The sequence below is a fragment of the Manacus vitellinus genome, unplaced genomic scaffold (assembly GCF_001715985.3).
Source record: "Manacus vitellinus isolate BGI_N305 unplaced genomic scaffold, ASM171598v3 scaffold_0_pilon, whole genome shotgun sequence".
Lineage (NCBI taxonomy): Eukaryota > Metazoa > Chordata > Aves > Passeriformes > Pipridae > Manacus > Manacus vitellinus.
In genome coordinates, this window is record NW_021938789.1 from 55,821,960 (window position 1) to 55,836,578 (window position 14,619).

The following is a 14,619-nucleotide window of genomic DNA, read 5'->3' on the forward strand; positions in this document are numbered from 1 at the left end:
ACACTGCATTTTCTAAAGGCTTTCTACAATTTAGGCAACAGTCAGCTACTTTGGTAAAAGCATTCAAACTCATCAGCAAAGGACAGTCTGACCTCTATATGTGCTGTACATATCCCACAGGCCCCAGTGGTGTTTGGGATAGCATCATACACAGAAAATAAGTGATCTCTGGGGAAGGTACTTGAACATGGACAGAAGAGCCTGCCTTCAAAACATGAATGTTTGACTGTTTAAGCCTTACCATTTCCTACTATCCTGTTATCAGCCAGATTTCCTATCGTTAGGAAAAATTAGAAGCTCGATCTGAGGGAGCTTTCTGCAGCTCAGCTGTGGCAGGTCCCATGCAGGCAGTGACCCTCTGGTGCCATATATCTGTATGCATGGTTCTACAGGAAGGTTTTTGTGCCTGCACCATATACATCTAAAGCCTACAGGTAAATATTCCACACTTGATGCCAAATTCACATAGGCATAATAAGCATACCCAGGGTGAACACTGTCAGACAGATTAAGGTGTCATATGAATCGGGACATATGGAGAATTCTCTTAATTTCCAATGGAAACAAGATTTTAGTCAACTTCAGACTTTCACTGCTAATAATAGTCTTCTTTCAGTATTTTGAACATATAAAGAAAGATAAAGACTGCAGTGAGAAACTTTCTCAGATCTGATTGATTCAAAGTGGGGTGAGTTAAGCAAACCTCAGAGATACACTGGCTTTCTTTGCATAGTAATAGAGTTTTCATAAACAAGTTTGGAAACCTACTTCATATTTCTTACATGTCTACAGTATATCAGAACTTGACACATCAGTGAAGACAACTATATTTGTGCCCTAACATCAAGATGGTTTAAGACCAAGAACATGGAGGTGAGTTTCAAAAGACATTACCATCTATTTGCCCTTCCAAATAGCCATAATGTGAGGTAAATTGAAAAGCAATATGGAGATTAACGGAATTATTGTTTCCAAATCTCTAATCTTCAACTACCCTTTGGTAAAATGACTTGTTTTATGTAGGATATATATACTGGTCTTTCAGAAGACAAATAAGTTCTGAATTCTGTCATAGGTTTGAAAAGAGATGTTGGAATTTTCTTTTTCTTCCCTATCCCGTTTCTTCCAGGATGGGGGGAGTCAGGGAGAGGGTGGGGGCAGATAAAGAGCTCTGGAGGGAAAGCGCAGTAGCCTCAGGGACAGCTGGGGAGGAGTCCTTTGCTCGGGGGCTTTTGGGGTTTGGTCTGGGACCGGACAGAGCAGGAGCCCAGCTTTCGGCCGCCTCGTCCTCTTTTCCTGAGAGGAAGTTTTTTTCCTCACAGAGAACAACCAAGAGAGAGAGACCGACCCATTTCAGAGGGGGGTATTCTGCTTTCAAGGCTGCCTTGAAACCCCTGGGTTGCCGCAGATTTCTCCCCCTCCTCCCCACCTGGGGAACGGGGATTTTGTTTTGTTTCTTCTGAAAGTTTTTGATTGCACCATTTGTTGTTTATTCAGACTTTGTTAATAAAAAGTTGTTTCTTTTCCACACTTCCACCTGAAGTCTCTTTAATTTTTAAGTTGCAATCTTGTTAAACTAAGACAACTTCCTTATTGCTGTTTAATTTGTCCTTTAGCCAACGTGCTGAGGAGGTATGTACTGCTAATGAAACACTTATGTGGAACTATCTTTACAAAACCAGCTCCCTCGACATCTTTGAGCTGTAGACTGAGTAGCAGTCTGGTATGACAGCAATAAATTTGTGCTGTACTGCTTCACTGATCTACGCTTTGTAGAACTCTTCTCTGGGGCTCTCTTAAAAGCCATCACACATGTTTCTGCATCCCCATTACATTCTGAAACTGATACAGTAACGTGGCTACTTCACACCAATCTGAGATGGACACCAGTGTCTGATGCACGCTGCTATACTGCATTTACTCCTTGTATGCTTGTGTAGTTACAAGGGTTATGGCTGATTTTCTGGAAATAATTCATTGCATCATGATCCTCTGTGTTTGTTACAATAAATAAAACACTGTCCTGGTGTCACCTTGAGGCGATCACACCTGTCGGGGCGTACCGGCGCCGCTTCGAGGGGGTGCGGGAAAACCCGGACTGGATTTCGGCCGGAGTATGGAATGGGGGAAAACCCGGACTGGATTTCGGCCGGAGTACGGAATGGGGGAAAACCCGGACTGGATTTCGGCCGGAGTACGGAATGGGGGAAAACCCGGACTGGATTTCGGCCGGAGTACGGAATGGGGGAAAACCCGGACTGGATTTCGCGGAGTACGGAAGAAAATCCGGAACGAGTAATGGGGGAAAACCCGGACTGGATTTCGGCCGGAGTACGGAATGGGGGAAAACCCGGACTGGATTTCGGCCGGAGAACGGAATGGGGGAAAACCCGGACTGGATTTCGGCCGGAGTACGGAATGGGGGGGAACCCGGACTAGATTTTTCCAGAGTACGGAATGGGGAAAACCCAGACTAGATTTTTCCAGAGTACAGAATGGGGGGAAACCCAGACTGAATTTTGGCCAGAGTATGGAATGGGGGAAAACCCAGACTGGACTTTTCCAGAGTACAGAATGGGGGAAAACCCAGACTGGATTTAAAAAAAAATAATTTTTTTTTCAAAAAAAAAAAATGAACGGTTTGACTTGATGATCTCAGAGGTCCTTTCCAACCCGGCTGGTTCTATGATTCTATGACTGAATAAACAGTGTGCTGACTGGATGTGGAAATGCAGAATCATTCACGTTGGAAAAGACCCTTAAGATCGAGTCCAACTGCTAAACCAACATTGCAACATCCACCACTAAAGCATCCCCCTAAGTACCACATCTACACATCTTTGAAATAACTCCAGGTGTGGTGACTCCCCTACTTCCTTTTCACAAGTCTCTCCTAATGTTTAACAACCCTTTAGGTGACTAAATTTTTCCTAATATCCACTCTAAACCTCCTCAGTGCAGCTTGGGGCTGTTTCCTCTTGTCCTATTGCTTATTACTTGGGAGAAAAGACCAACCCCCACCTTGGTACAACCTCCTTTCAGGTAGTTGTAGAGAGCAATAAGGTCCCCCCCAGGGCTCCTCTTTTCTCCAGGCTAAACAAGCCCAGTTCCCTCAACTGCTCCTCATAAGATCTGTGCTGCAGACTCTTCACCAGCTCCACTGCCCTTCTATGGACCCACTTCAGATCCTCAAGGTCTTTCTTGTAGTGAGGGGCTCAGAACTGAGCACAGGATTCGAGGTCTGGCCTCACCATTGCCAAGTACAGGAGGACAATCACTGTCCTGGTCCTTCTGGTCACGTTATTTCTTATAAAGGACAGGATGTCACTGGCCCTCTTGGCACACTGCTGGCTGATGTTCAGCCGCTGTTGACCAGCACCCACAGGTCCTTTTCTGCCAGGCAGCTTTCCAGCCACTCTGCCCCCAGCCTGTAGTGCTGCATGGGGTTGTTGTGACCCAAGGGCAGGACCTGGCACTTCCTTTGCCCTTCAGGACTGCCTCCCACATGTCTCTGTCGACCAGGCTCCCAAACAGGCCAAGGTCTGCCCTTCAGAAGAGAAAGTAGCAAAGACAGTAAGCAAATCACTTAAGCCATACAACTCAATCAAGAGCACCACTTGATTGCTAGGGACAATGTTTTTTTAGACAAGTCTAGGCAAGGTAAAAACCAACCAAAAACCCACAACTGAAAATAAGTTCAGGGTTTCAAAGCAGTGATGCTTCCTGTTGTTACAATCTGTTTATCCACCCACAGCAACCAGACAGCACTCTTAAGTGATGGTCCTGATGTCATTAAGGACTTACGGTGATAAGCTGCTGATGCTAAGTTACAGATTCCTTTGTTGCCACAAGACACACTACTTCATAGCATCCAATATAATCTAAAATAATTACAAAACACACTTGTAACTGTCACTGTGCCACTCAGTGGTGCAGCCCCTTGCAGTGAACAATCATGCTTTACACTGACAAATAAAAAACACATCCTTTTCCTGTGCTGCCTGGGGGTGAATGAAAAAATTATGAATGAATGTATTAACAAATTAACCGATTTATTTTTTCCCTTAAATTGAATCATTAATCACCTTCGTCTTCTGTTCTGGCAGAACAGATGTGGCCATTTGTCACTAAGGACAAACTTGAAAGACTTTTCATATGGAGTAGAATATCCTACCTGGAACAACTTCAAAAAGGAATTTTCCTGGACTTTCTTCATTGCAGGGATGCTCAATTACTCTGTTGCCAGGCAGAAAGATGGCACCCTAAAGGAAAAAATAACAATGAACATGGAATTAAAACTGCTACTGTGCTTCTGATAGCCTACTGCTTCTTCCTTTTGGACCTGGTTATATGAATTTGTGATGTTGCACCTGGGCAGCTGACTTCCAAAGTGAGATTGAGGAGGGATTATCCCAAAAGCCAACATCACAGATCCCTTAATTAACTGAGGCATTCAATAATGGCTTTAGTTTTTTTTAATCTCTTGGGTATTTGATGCCATGCAGATTTTTGCAGTTGTCACATATACTACATATTCCACTGTTCTGTAGGGAAAAATCAAGACTAAAAGAAAGGGTTAGTGAAAAACTACGAAGTTGCATGTATGAGGCAAGTGAGCTTACCAACCAGGCTTCCTTCTTGGCTAGAGCCAAAGGATATGTGGACAGAAGAGTAACCTCAGTTTGTGGGGTCGATAACTAGTTCCTGCTCTGTGTCCTTTTGTACCATCCCAGGGAAGCAGTACAGAGAAAAACATCCCACTTCCACCCACTGGCTGCAATGTGCTGGTCTGCTGGTGCTAAGCCACAGTAGGCACAGCCAGCCACAGTCCTGTTCAAAGATGCATTTGCTACAAGCAGATGGGTGTGGGATAATCTCTGTGAGGGGCATTGAACACTTTTATCACAACTTTACTACTTGAGAGGGGAGGTGGGGAATTTTAGCATATTTAGTAACACTGGTTACCAAAAACCACCCCTGCAACCCTCAAAATATTTCTGGGGCTGTGTTGAAGACATTATTCCCCTCCCACTCTCCCCTTTGGTCCCACTGACGCATGGGATGGATAGACCACCCCTTTCCTCTGAGAGTTCTTTTTCATTTTCAGAAATTACAGCTCCTCCTAGTACTGTTTCAACCTCAGTCAGCAGGCAGTCCATAATGAAATTATGTTGGGATGGCTAGCCAGGAGTAAATTTTTGGAGTGGCATCCTAGGAATTCCATTAGGTACAAGTTCTCACTCACTGTTAATGGGAGGTAATACCTACCTACTGACATTCCACAATTACGGAACAACAGAGCCCCCACCTCCAAAGTAAACAACTTCTGTAACTTACACAGCTTAAACACAAGAGTATCTTGAGTAAGGAAGGTCCTTATCCCCATAAGGATAATTGAGTTCAACATGGAACACCATTTTCCATAGTAGTTTCAACCAAAGACTACTTCCAAATATCTGTCAGACCCTTTCTCTGAACAGCCCTGAAGATATCCCTGTAACCTTCATCAGGAGCAGAACCATTTACAATTAGTGGGAAGTCAAGACAACTAGAATGCTGTATCCTTCTCACAAAGGAGGCCTTACAAACCAACAGGAAAAAGTCATCTGAAGAAACAGCTCACAAACATTTCACAAAATCAGTATTTGTACCAGCTGATGTGGAGTCTAAGCCCTGTATCAGCTTGTCAGTACATGGCTGTCTGCCAGCAGGCACGGTGTATCACGAGAAGCCAAAGACAGAAAGACAGGGTGCAAAGGTATTTTGTCAGATCGTACAAAATCACCTCCATTAAACACCATGATACTTGTTGTTGAAAACATGAAACAGAACAGCATTCTGCTGCACTGGTATTAGCAGCAAGTGTTAGCAGTTGTGGGCAGATTTCCCCTCTCACTGCATATACAAATGTATTATAAGCATTAAGTGCCTTGGTCCAGTAGCTGTACTAGGAGCTATTTTCCTTCATTCCTGCTACAAGCAGCACCTGTTAATAGTTGTCACATTCCAAAGCCTTCTGTGAAATACCTTATTAGGCAAGAATAATATCATAAACAAAAATGATTACATGAACGGTAAAAGATCAGTCACAAATTAGTTCAACTTCTCATGTTAACACCTAGAAAAAAACCAGCAAATATAAGGAACACATTTTTTCTGAGAATTAATGGTAGACCAGGAAGAAGAATCTCTAAAAAACATTTTTAACTACATGTATTTTTGTCACATGTAATAGACCATTAAGACTGATATAATCTTCCCCACTTTAACTTTCACACTGAGGTGGTTTTACCTAAAAAAACCTCAACCCAGCACACAAGATGAGCAGATCACTCTTCACACTGCAGTGAAATTTCACTGGCTCGATAACTCGCATCAGTGAAGGCATACAACATATTTAAGCTAATTATAAGTCTTGCTATCCAATTAAACAAAAATACAAAATTAAGGAGACCTAGCCTACAGCACTGTAAACTAAAATCAATTTATGAGACAGGAAATGAAAACTGTATTCAACTTTGCTGTCTACTCATTAGCAACCAGACATGCTGCAGTCTCACTACAATGTGATGCTTTCTGATTCTTTGATGTAAAACCCTTTTAGTATTAACAGTGAGCTGTCTTAATGACAAATTTTTGAGAACATGGTTATAATATTTTTAACGTATAATATTAACAAAATTATTATAATATTTTTAACCTTAGCATTTTCATTTTATAGGTGAAATCTATTTCATCCACTAAAACGTAAAGCCACTCATAATAGCTAAGTTAGTACAAAAGGAATCCTGACAGTAACACCATACAGAATACTTCTGTGGTCTAAAAAGCAAACATGTTCCCAAGTGGCAGTTTTATTTTACTGTCTATTTTCAGTACTATTGTTGGAAACACCAGTGCACGTGAAGTACTTAAATATATTTGTATGTGTGAGTTTTTTTAAAATAAGAAAATAGATTTGTTTGTACAACATGCACCTGGGTTGCCCAGCCTAGGGGGAAAGCCTAAGAGAGCAACTGCAGCTCTTCCCACTCTGTCTGCTTTCTGCCGTCACCATACAGCAACACTTCCCCCTCACTAAGTTTTGTGGCTGTCTACATAATTGGACTGAGGCTATGTGGAGTGTCCCTTTGCTTAGTTTCTCAGCAGCTGGCACTGTGTTCCACAAAAACACCCTGATGCTCAGGGCACACATCTGTAGTGTAAAAAAAATCCCCGTGGTCCCTCATGTGGCACAGCCCTGGCTGCTGGATATTTCATATAGAGAGGGAGTCCCCAGTCCCCACATCACCGCCAGTCCCCTTGCTCTATTGCCTTTCTGGGCCCTTAAGGTGCAACATTAGGCCTGTCCTTTCAGCTTGGATAGTCCAGACTATCCAATCTGACCAGGTGATCAACTGCAAAGCTTCAACAATTTAAACATCTGTTTTTCACCCTGAATATCTAATTTCAGGGGGAAGTAAGAGAAGATCAACTATATAGCCTTAGACACCTAACAAGGCAGTATTTTGCATATAAGAGAGGAAGGTAATTTCCAGAGGAAATGCATGTTTTGACTTAGGTGTCGGTGCATGAGCGCATGTAAATGTTCCATAATAAGAAAACTTCACACTGCTCCACATCAAACTCTACGGCTCATTCAAAACTGTTTGAAAAAAAATCTCAACCCAAGACTGCAGATTAGACCAGATTAATATTCTGCTTTCAAAAAAAAAAGGAAAAAAAAAAAAAAGCAAAACCACCACGGTGCCAGTGGGTGGCAAAAATGGAGAAAAATGTGGCCCTGACACAAGTCCCTCCTCGCTCCCACTGCCATTCTGTTTGCGGGCTGTGCCTCCACCAGGTCAGCAGCGTTCTGCAGAGCTCCTGCTGTGGTATGCCTGAGTTATTTTTTTATTTCCAGCACTTCTGTCCTTAGCAGGGCAGTTCTGCTTCTCTAGCTGAGCATTCAGGATGACTCAGCATGCAGGGGAAGTTTGGGTTGCTCAAGAAGCATCAGCCTTTTCCCTAACCAAGCATCAAGCCCACTTTCAAAGGAGGTCCTCATACACATGGATTTTTCTACAGTGTACTACTGCTTCAAACCAAAGATCACCTAAATAGCAGAGCAACAACATGCTTGTTAAAATCAAATATCTGCTTATATAAAAGTCTTCAACTTAAGAAAAATTACTACTCTGTTAACAAAGTGCCTGACAAAATACTGTAGTGCAGCAAGAATAATCCAAAGTAGATTGATGTCAGAGTCACAGCATGATGCGGTCTTGCTCAAATAGATGTTTTATCCCATGCTGGTCCCCCAAAACACTTTCAGCACCATTCAGCAGCTGGACTTTGTGAGGAAGCACAGAAGAGGAGACAGGATGGCCACCGCACAAGTGCCTCATGAGGACCAGCTGACAGATGGTATTTCTGTTTTGCACGCTCTGTGTAACACATCACAACAGTGAAGCAACCCTGTGCCTCTTTCTCATTCTGCTCCACTACTTTTTCCAGCCTCATCTGAACTTCATTTTCTGAAGCAGTCTTACAACCTGTGTCCAAGAGGTACCAGGTTTTCTCCAAGAAATGCTTTTAAGATGCTGACTGGCAACTACAAAGTCAAATATATGATTTTCAGTGTCTCTGGATGGATTTACTCATAAAGCATGTAGATACATGAGGAAATTACTGCTTTCTTGGCAAAATAATGTTTTCAGGATTTATTCTAATACAGTTCCCAAAGGCTTAATTGGTCTATTTGCTTGCTCGTAGTTTGTCCTGCCAGCCTTTAGAAAGTTACTTTAGAAGTACACAGTACCAGCAGTTATATCTTCTTTCCTTTCCAGCTTTGATTCACTGAATTCTACTTTGACTTTCAAAGACAGGTGCTGCATTTACATATCTGTTTTTCTCGTTTCGTGGAAAACTTTTCCCAAGATTTTTTTTTTCCCTATTACTTTCAATTAACATAGAGGATCTTCATGTAGCTTCTTCCTCTATGCCTGCTACTAGAGGTTGGTTAACAGGTTAACCACAGCACAGAAGTGGCTGTGCAGGTTTGGCAGCAGCTCCCAGGGTTTTATCCCTGCCAAAGTGCAGCCGCTGAACAAACACAACCCAGCTATTCATGCCTCTCGGCAAGAAAGGTTCCCAAATCAGCTGGACTGTGTCCGTCGGGGGGAAAAAAAAGTCCTCAGAAATAGTGCTAAGATCTGCAGCCCATTATCAAGTGTTACCCCCCACGCCAAGCCCTCCCCCTCCCTCAGTGGTGTCAGACTAAATACCTCCTCAGCTCTTAGAAAAGGTTGGCTCAGAGAGGGAGGACGGGGTAAAAAAGCATCAGCTCCCAGAGAGGGAGGAAGATCATCAGCCAGGAAAGAGGCAGCTGATGGGGAGGATGAAGAGGCAGAAAGCATCTCTGGGGACATGTGTCTTCCGTATGACTCACCGCCACACACAATGCAGCAGTGTTCTGTGGTTTCTTTTGTCACTGTGCTGTTTCTGGAAAGTCTTAATTGTCCTACTTAAGAACAACGGTGCACTTCAACTCAGATGGCATCTCAAACTGAAAAAACACCACATTTAGTGGATAATTCCCTGAACATCACTAGTATTTTCAAGGTCGCAGCCTGAAAGGCACCCAGTGTATTTCACGGAGAAGCCTGTTAATCAGCCTAAATTAACTAATACACCTCATACATATATACAAGTATATTTCTACATGTATATACAGCTGTGTACATGTACTGTGAATTCATAAACAAGTGATGCACGGCAGAGAAGGATAAAGTGAATACACAAGTTGTTATCAGTTGTTACCAGTTAACAAATCCTCGTTCCTCACATTACTGTTTTTGCTTTTAAACTATCACAAAAATACATCTTTGCACTGTCAGGAGCCTACAGACATGAGGTGAGGAGAAAAATTTACAGCACAGGCAGAAATCCACTTATACTGAGGTCAATAATGAAACTTGCACTGTGTTCACTAAAAGCAGTTTGAACGTAGTAACTTTTTTAAAATTTCTACTCGTTTCCACCATTACAATGCATTTCCAAGATCCCAGTAAAATCACTTGCTGCCAAAGGGCAGAGCAACTCTGAAAGCCAGCCCTTTCATTTAACTGCCTCTGCAGAGATAGTTGTATTTCAAAACTGGGGCCTGAGCAAGTTCACCAGCTGGCTCCAAACCCTGGATCAGTGCTGAGGCAGAGCTGCCTTGGCTGCCTCTAGCTGGGCAAAGGGTGGTTACCACAAGTAGACCTAAAAGGCCTCCAAGGTTGTAACTTCAACTGAAGCATTTATCAATATTCTGACTAATAATCACTAGTTATAAAAGTATTGTTCTTCAGTTTAAACAGGAAGTATTTTTTGTCCAGAGATCTCTTACCCTCCATGTACATTCAGGGTTTAAAATCTTATTGGTAAACACTACATGCAGACAAGTTTTACTGCTTGTACAGAATTGTCACTGTTATATACATGTAATGTCAGGTTTTCTAGCATACATGATGATAGTGGGACAATTAAAAAGTAAATACAAGCTATAATTATAAGATAATGGGGTTTTTTTAATTGTAAGAGAATAAGATTTTTTCATTTTTGTTCTAAGAGTGGATTTTTATACCACTCAAGGAACCAAAGCTCTGGAAGAGGCACAATTACCGCAGGGGGTGATACAGTCTTTGTCTTGCAGTTATTGCAGCATTTACAGCTTTACAATATTCACAAGGAGAGAACAACAGGGGGGCTGGGAGGGGGCAACTATTCAGATTTTAGGGGGTATGTAACAAGCCAGGAATAAACACAGTAAACAACAGAGGAATTAGCAAAAAAAAAAAAAAAAAAAAGAGTTGGTTGGATAAAATTAAGCCAATACACAGCATACATTTTTCTGGCATAAATTCTATTGCATTTGACATTTTCTTGTCCCACTATGTTAAAACATTTCTAGAGTGTTTCTGTTGAAGAATGAGAATTGTTGGTTTAGTTCTCAGAAACTCCACAAACAGGAACATAAAGGAGATTTTTTCCTTTACCTAAAGAAAGGTCCAAACCCACCCCATAGCTTAATGTTCCCAAAAAAAGAAGTAAATTCACCTGTGTGGTGGTGAATACCATATATGCCGTTTGCTGGACATTGAGCACCAAAACGTTTATTCTGACATGAGAGACAGAGATGACAGTTTTACCACAATGTCATTACAGCTTCTTTAAAGATTCTTCTATCTTTCTCTCCTGCTGGACATTTCACTTAATGGTTGAGTGCCTCTCCATGCTTGAGAGTATCTTCTTTCCTTGAGAATGAAGCAGTCTTGGCTTGAGCAGCCACTAGAAAAAATTCCCTTGCTTGTTCCACAAGAGCAAGATCATACCAAGTTAAGCTACTAACACCACAAAAAAATTAAGTTTGCCTAAACCCAGAGGCTAGATCCATATATGCCTATGGTTTTCATTTCTCTAGTAAGGGCAAGACAGAAGACTGGCCATTTCCTGACCATGTCTGAGACAATGTCTGAAGTTTTTGAAAGCTTTTTTTCCTCTTTCTGAATCTGTTTTCCAGCATCAACCTTGTCCTTATATTTGAAAGTAAAACTTAACATGCTCTCTTCCCACCTCTAAATTCTGCCTGCTATTTTAAAGAGTTTCAGACAGATCTTGGATTAGTATGAAGCAGCATTCCTTTCTAAAGCAGATTTTTTGTGGCATCTAGAGAAGCTTTAACATCTCTATTTTACCCACTCTCTCCTGGCTTCTTCCTAATGAATGAGCTTATTCAATTATAGATCACTAGCTTTTGTGAGAAACACTGTTCCTCACACAGAGATTTTGCTTTCCTTTCCCCACTTTGTCACAATGGGATATAAGGAGCCGGGGAGATAATTACAGGGGGTGAGCCAATTCATGAGGAACGCTCTTGAGGGTTACCTGGGGCACGAAGGCATGGTGTGCATCTGCTCTCACACAAGCACTTCCAGAAGGAGTATTTAGGACTGTGATAGGTGTGACAGGTATGATGGGACTGAGCTCAGTTAAGAGAACAGGACACGTCACGGGGTTCAGAGGCCGGGAGATGTTGCAGGAGCTCTACAGCGTAAGACGCCTTCCTGAGGAACACACTCTGCAATTGCCATATTGCTGACAGAAAGGACCCCTGGTATTTTCCAGAGGCAAAGAAAAAGGAGATGTGTAAATAAATTCGGACACTACATTGAGTTTAAGGACTCAGGAATACAAGCTTAGGTCATTATTACATGGACAAAGTGATATTTTGATGAAATTAGCCTTCACAACGATCATACAATTTTGATCAACAGGCAACAATGGAACTGGGCACTACTGAATTACTACAGAAGATTTTTACTACAAGAAACATTTTACTTCCAGTAGCTCTGGTCAATAGGAAATTCAGCTTATTATTAGCTAAAATTATTTTCCCAAGGGAAAAAAAGCCAATAAAGCACCAGAACACAAAGGACCAAGTCTTGCTTTACAGATCCCTTTCACAAAGGAAATTTACTGACTTCTAGTCCTGAGAACATCTAGGTCAAAACAATGTAATTATTCCCCAAAAGGATAATATTTGACAAGGGGAAAACTTCAAGTATGACCTCTCATTTATATCCAGAGCTCTCCAGTGACAGTCTGGACAGATTCAGCAACACTGTGAGAGAGACTTCAGCCTGTTCGGGAGTCTGGTTGACAGAGTCCCTTGTGAGACGGTCCTGAAGGGCAAAGCAGTTCAGAAAGGCTAGACATTCTTCAAGGAGGAAATCTTAAAGATGCAGAAGCAGACTGTCCCCATGTGCTGAAGGGCAAGCTGGTGGGCAAGAAGACCAGCATGGTTGCAGACAGAGCTTAGGGTGGAACTTAGGGAAAAAGAAAGAGACTTTATGACCTTTAAAAGAAGGGGAAGGTAACTCAGGAGGACTGCAAGGATGTGGTGAGGTTATGCAGGGAGTAAATTATAAGGGTCAAAGCCCAACCAGAACTTAATCTGGATACTGCTGTAAAAGACAGTAAAAATGTTTGCAGGGCTAAGAATCATCTCCATCTGTTAGTGGACATGGGGCGAAACATAGTGACAAAGGATGAGGAAAAGGCTGAGGTACTCAATCCTTTCTTTGGATCAGCCAAGGACAAGGAAATGACTGTGGATATTCATCTAAGACATTAGTAAAGCCTTTGACACCATTTCCCACAATATTCTCCTGGAGAAACTGGCTGCTCATGGCATGGACAGGTACACTCTTCACTGGGTTAAAAAACTGGCTGGGTGGCTGAGCACAGAGACTGGTGGTAAATGGAGTTAAAACCAGCTGGCAGCCAGTGACAAGTGGTGTTGATCTGCTGGAGAGTAGGAAAACTTGGCAGAAGGATCCGGACAAGCTGAATTGATGGGCCGAGGCCGACTGTATGAGATTCAACAAGGCCACGAGCCGGCTCCTGTCCTTGGGTCACAACAACCCAGGGAGGCGACAGGCTGGGGAAGAGTGGTTGGAAAGCTGCCCAGTGGAAAAGGACCTGGAGGTGCTGGTCCACAGCAGCTGAACATGAGCCATCACTGTGTGCCCAGGTGGCCAAGAAGGCCAAGGGTATCCTGGTCTGTATGAAAGACAGTTTGGCCAGCAGGACCAGGGCAGTGATTGTCCCCCTGTCCTCGGCACTGGTGAGGCCATACCTCAAGTGCTCTGTCCAGTTCTAGAACCTCACTACAAGAAAGACACTGAGGTGCTGGAGCAAGTCCAGAGAAAGGCAATGGAGCTGGTGAAGGGTCTGGAGGGTAAGTCCTATGAGGAGTGGCTGAGGGAGCTGGGGCTGTTTATCCTGGAGAAAAGGAGGCTCAGGGGAGCCCTTATTGCTCTTTACAACTAGAAAAGAGGCTGTAGCAAGGTATAGCAAGGTCTCTTCTCCTTAGTAACAGAGATAAGAGGAAATGGCCTCAAGTTGTGCCAGAGGAAGTTGATATTGAATATTGGGAGAAATTTCTTCACCGAAAGAGTTGTCAAACATTGGAACAGGCTGCCCAGGGAAGTGGAAGACTCATTATCCCTGGAGCCATTTAATAGACATGTAAATGTGGCACTTAGGGACACAGTTTGGTGGTGGACTTGGCAGCGTTAGGTTTTGGTTGGGCTCTTAGATGACCTTAGAGGTCTTTCCCAGCTTAAATGACTTAATGATTGTATATATGATTGAGCAGGTTAAATCCAGTCAGTCATTAAATACTGAACTAAATGTTTTTCAGTGTAAGATTCAGAGGGACGACAAAGAAAAAAAAAAGACCGTAAACCTAAACTTTTTATTTCATCTTGGTTTCTTTTCTTAGTTTGAAAAGGTGGGCAACCAGTGGTCACTGCACACCAGTTGCCTTAGGGCCAAGGGTTGAGTGGATATCATTTATACATTCTATTTGGTTTAATTCCCACAGTTGATGGAAAGGATTAGAATACAGTCCATGACAGAAAGACAAATATTTAGAGTGACCAGAACTGCTAATGCCCTCCAGATTTCCTTATGGAGGGAAGTGTATACCAAGCAAAGGTCAGACTGCTTCTGACCATCAGAAGTAATCTGCCACTTTCAAAGTTTCTCATTTAGGATCATTATATTTTCCCCCTCCCAGCTCTTTCTTCA

At 42.6% G+C, this 14,619-nt stretch overlaps 1 protein-coding gene across 1 annotated transcript in view; it reads right to left on the minus strand.

Annotated features, from left to right (window-relative positions):
* The window catches only part of ARHGAP24 (Rho GTPase activating protein 24), a 173,871-nt gene that overhangs the window by 128,960 nt on the left and 30,292 nt on the right, over window positions 1-14,619 (minus strand). The window contains exon 2 of the mRNA XM_008933745.2: window positions 4,175-4,262. Within this exon, the coding sequence (XP_008931993.2) occupies window positions 4,175-4,262 (88 nt within the window). The remainder of the gene's footprint in view (window positions 1-4,174; window positions 4,263-14,619) is intronic.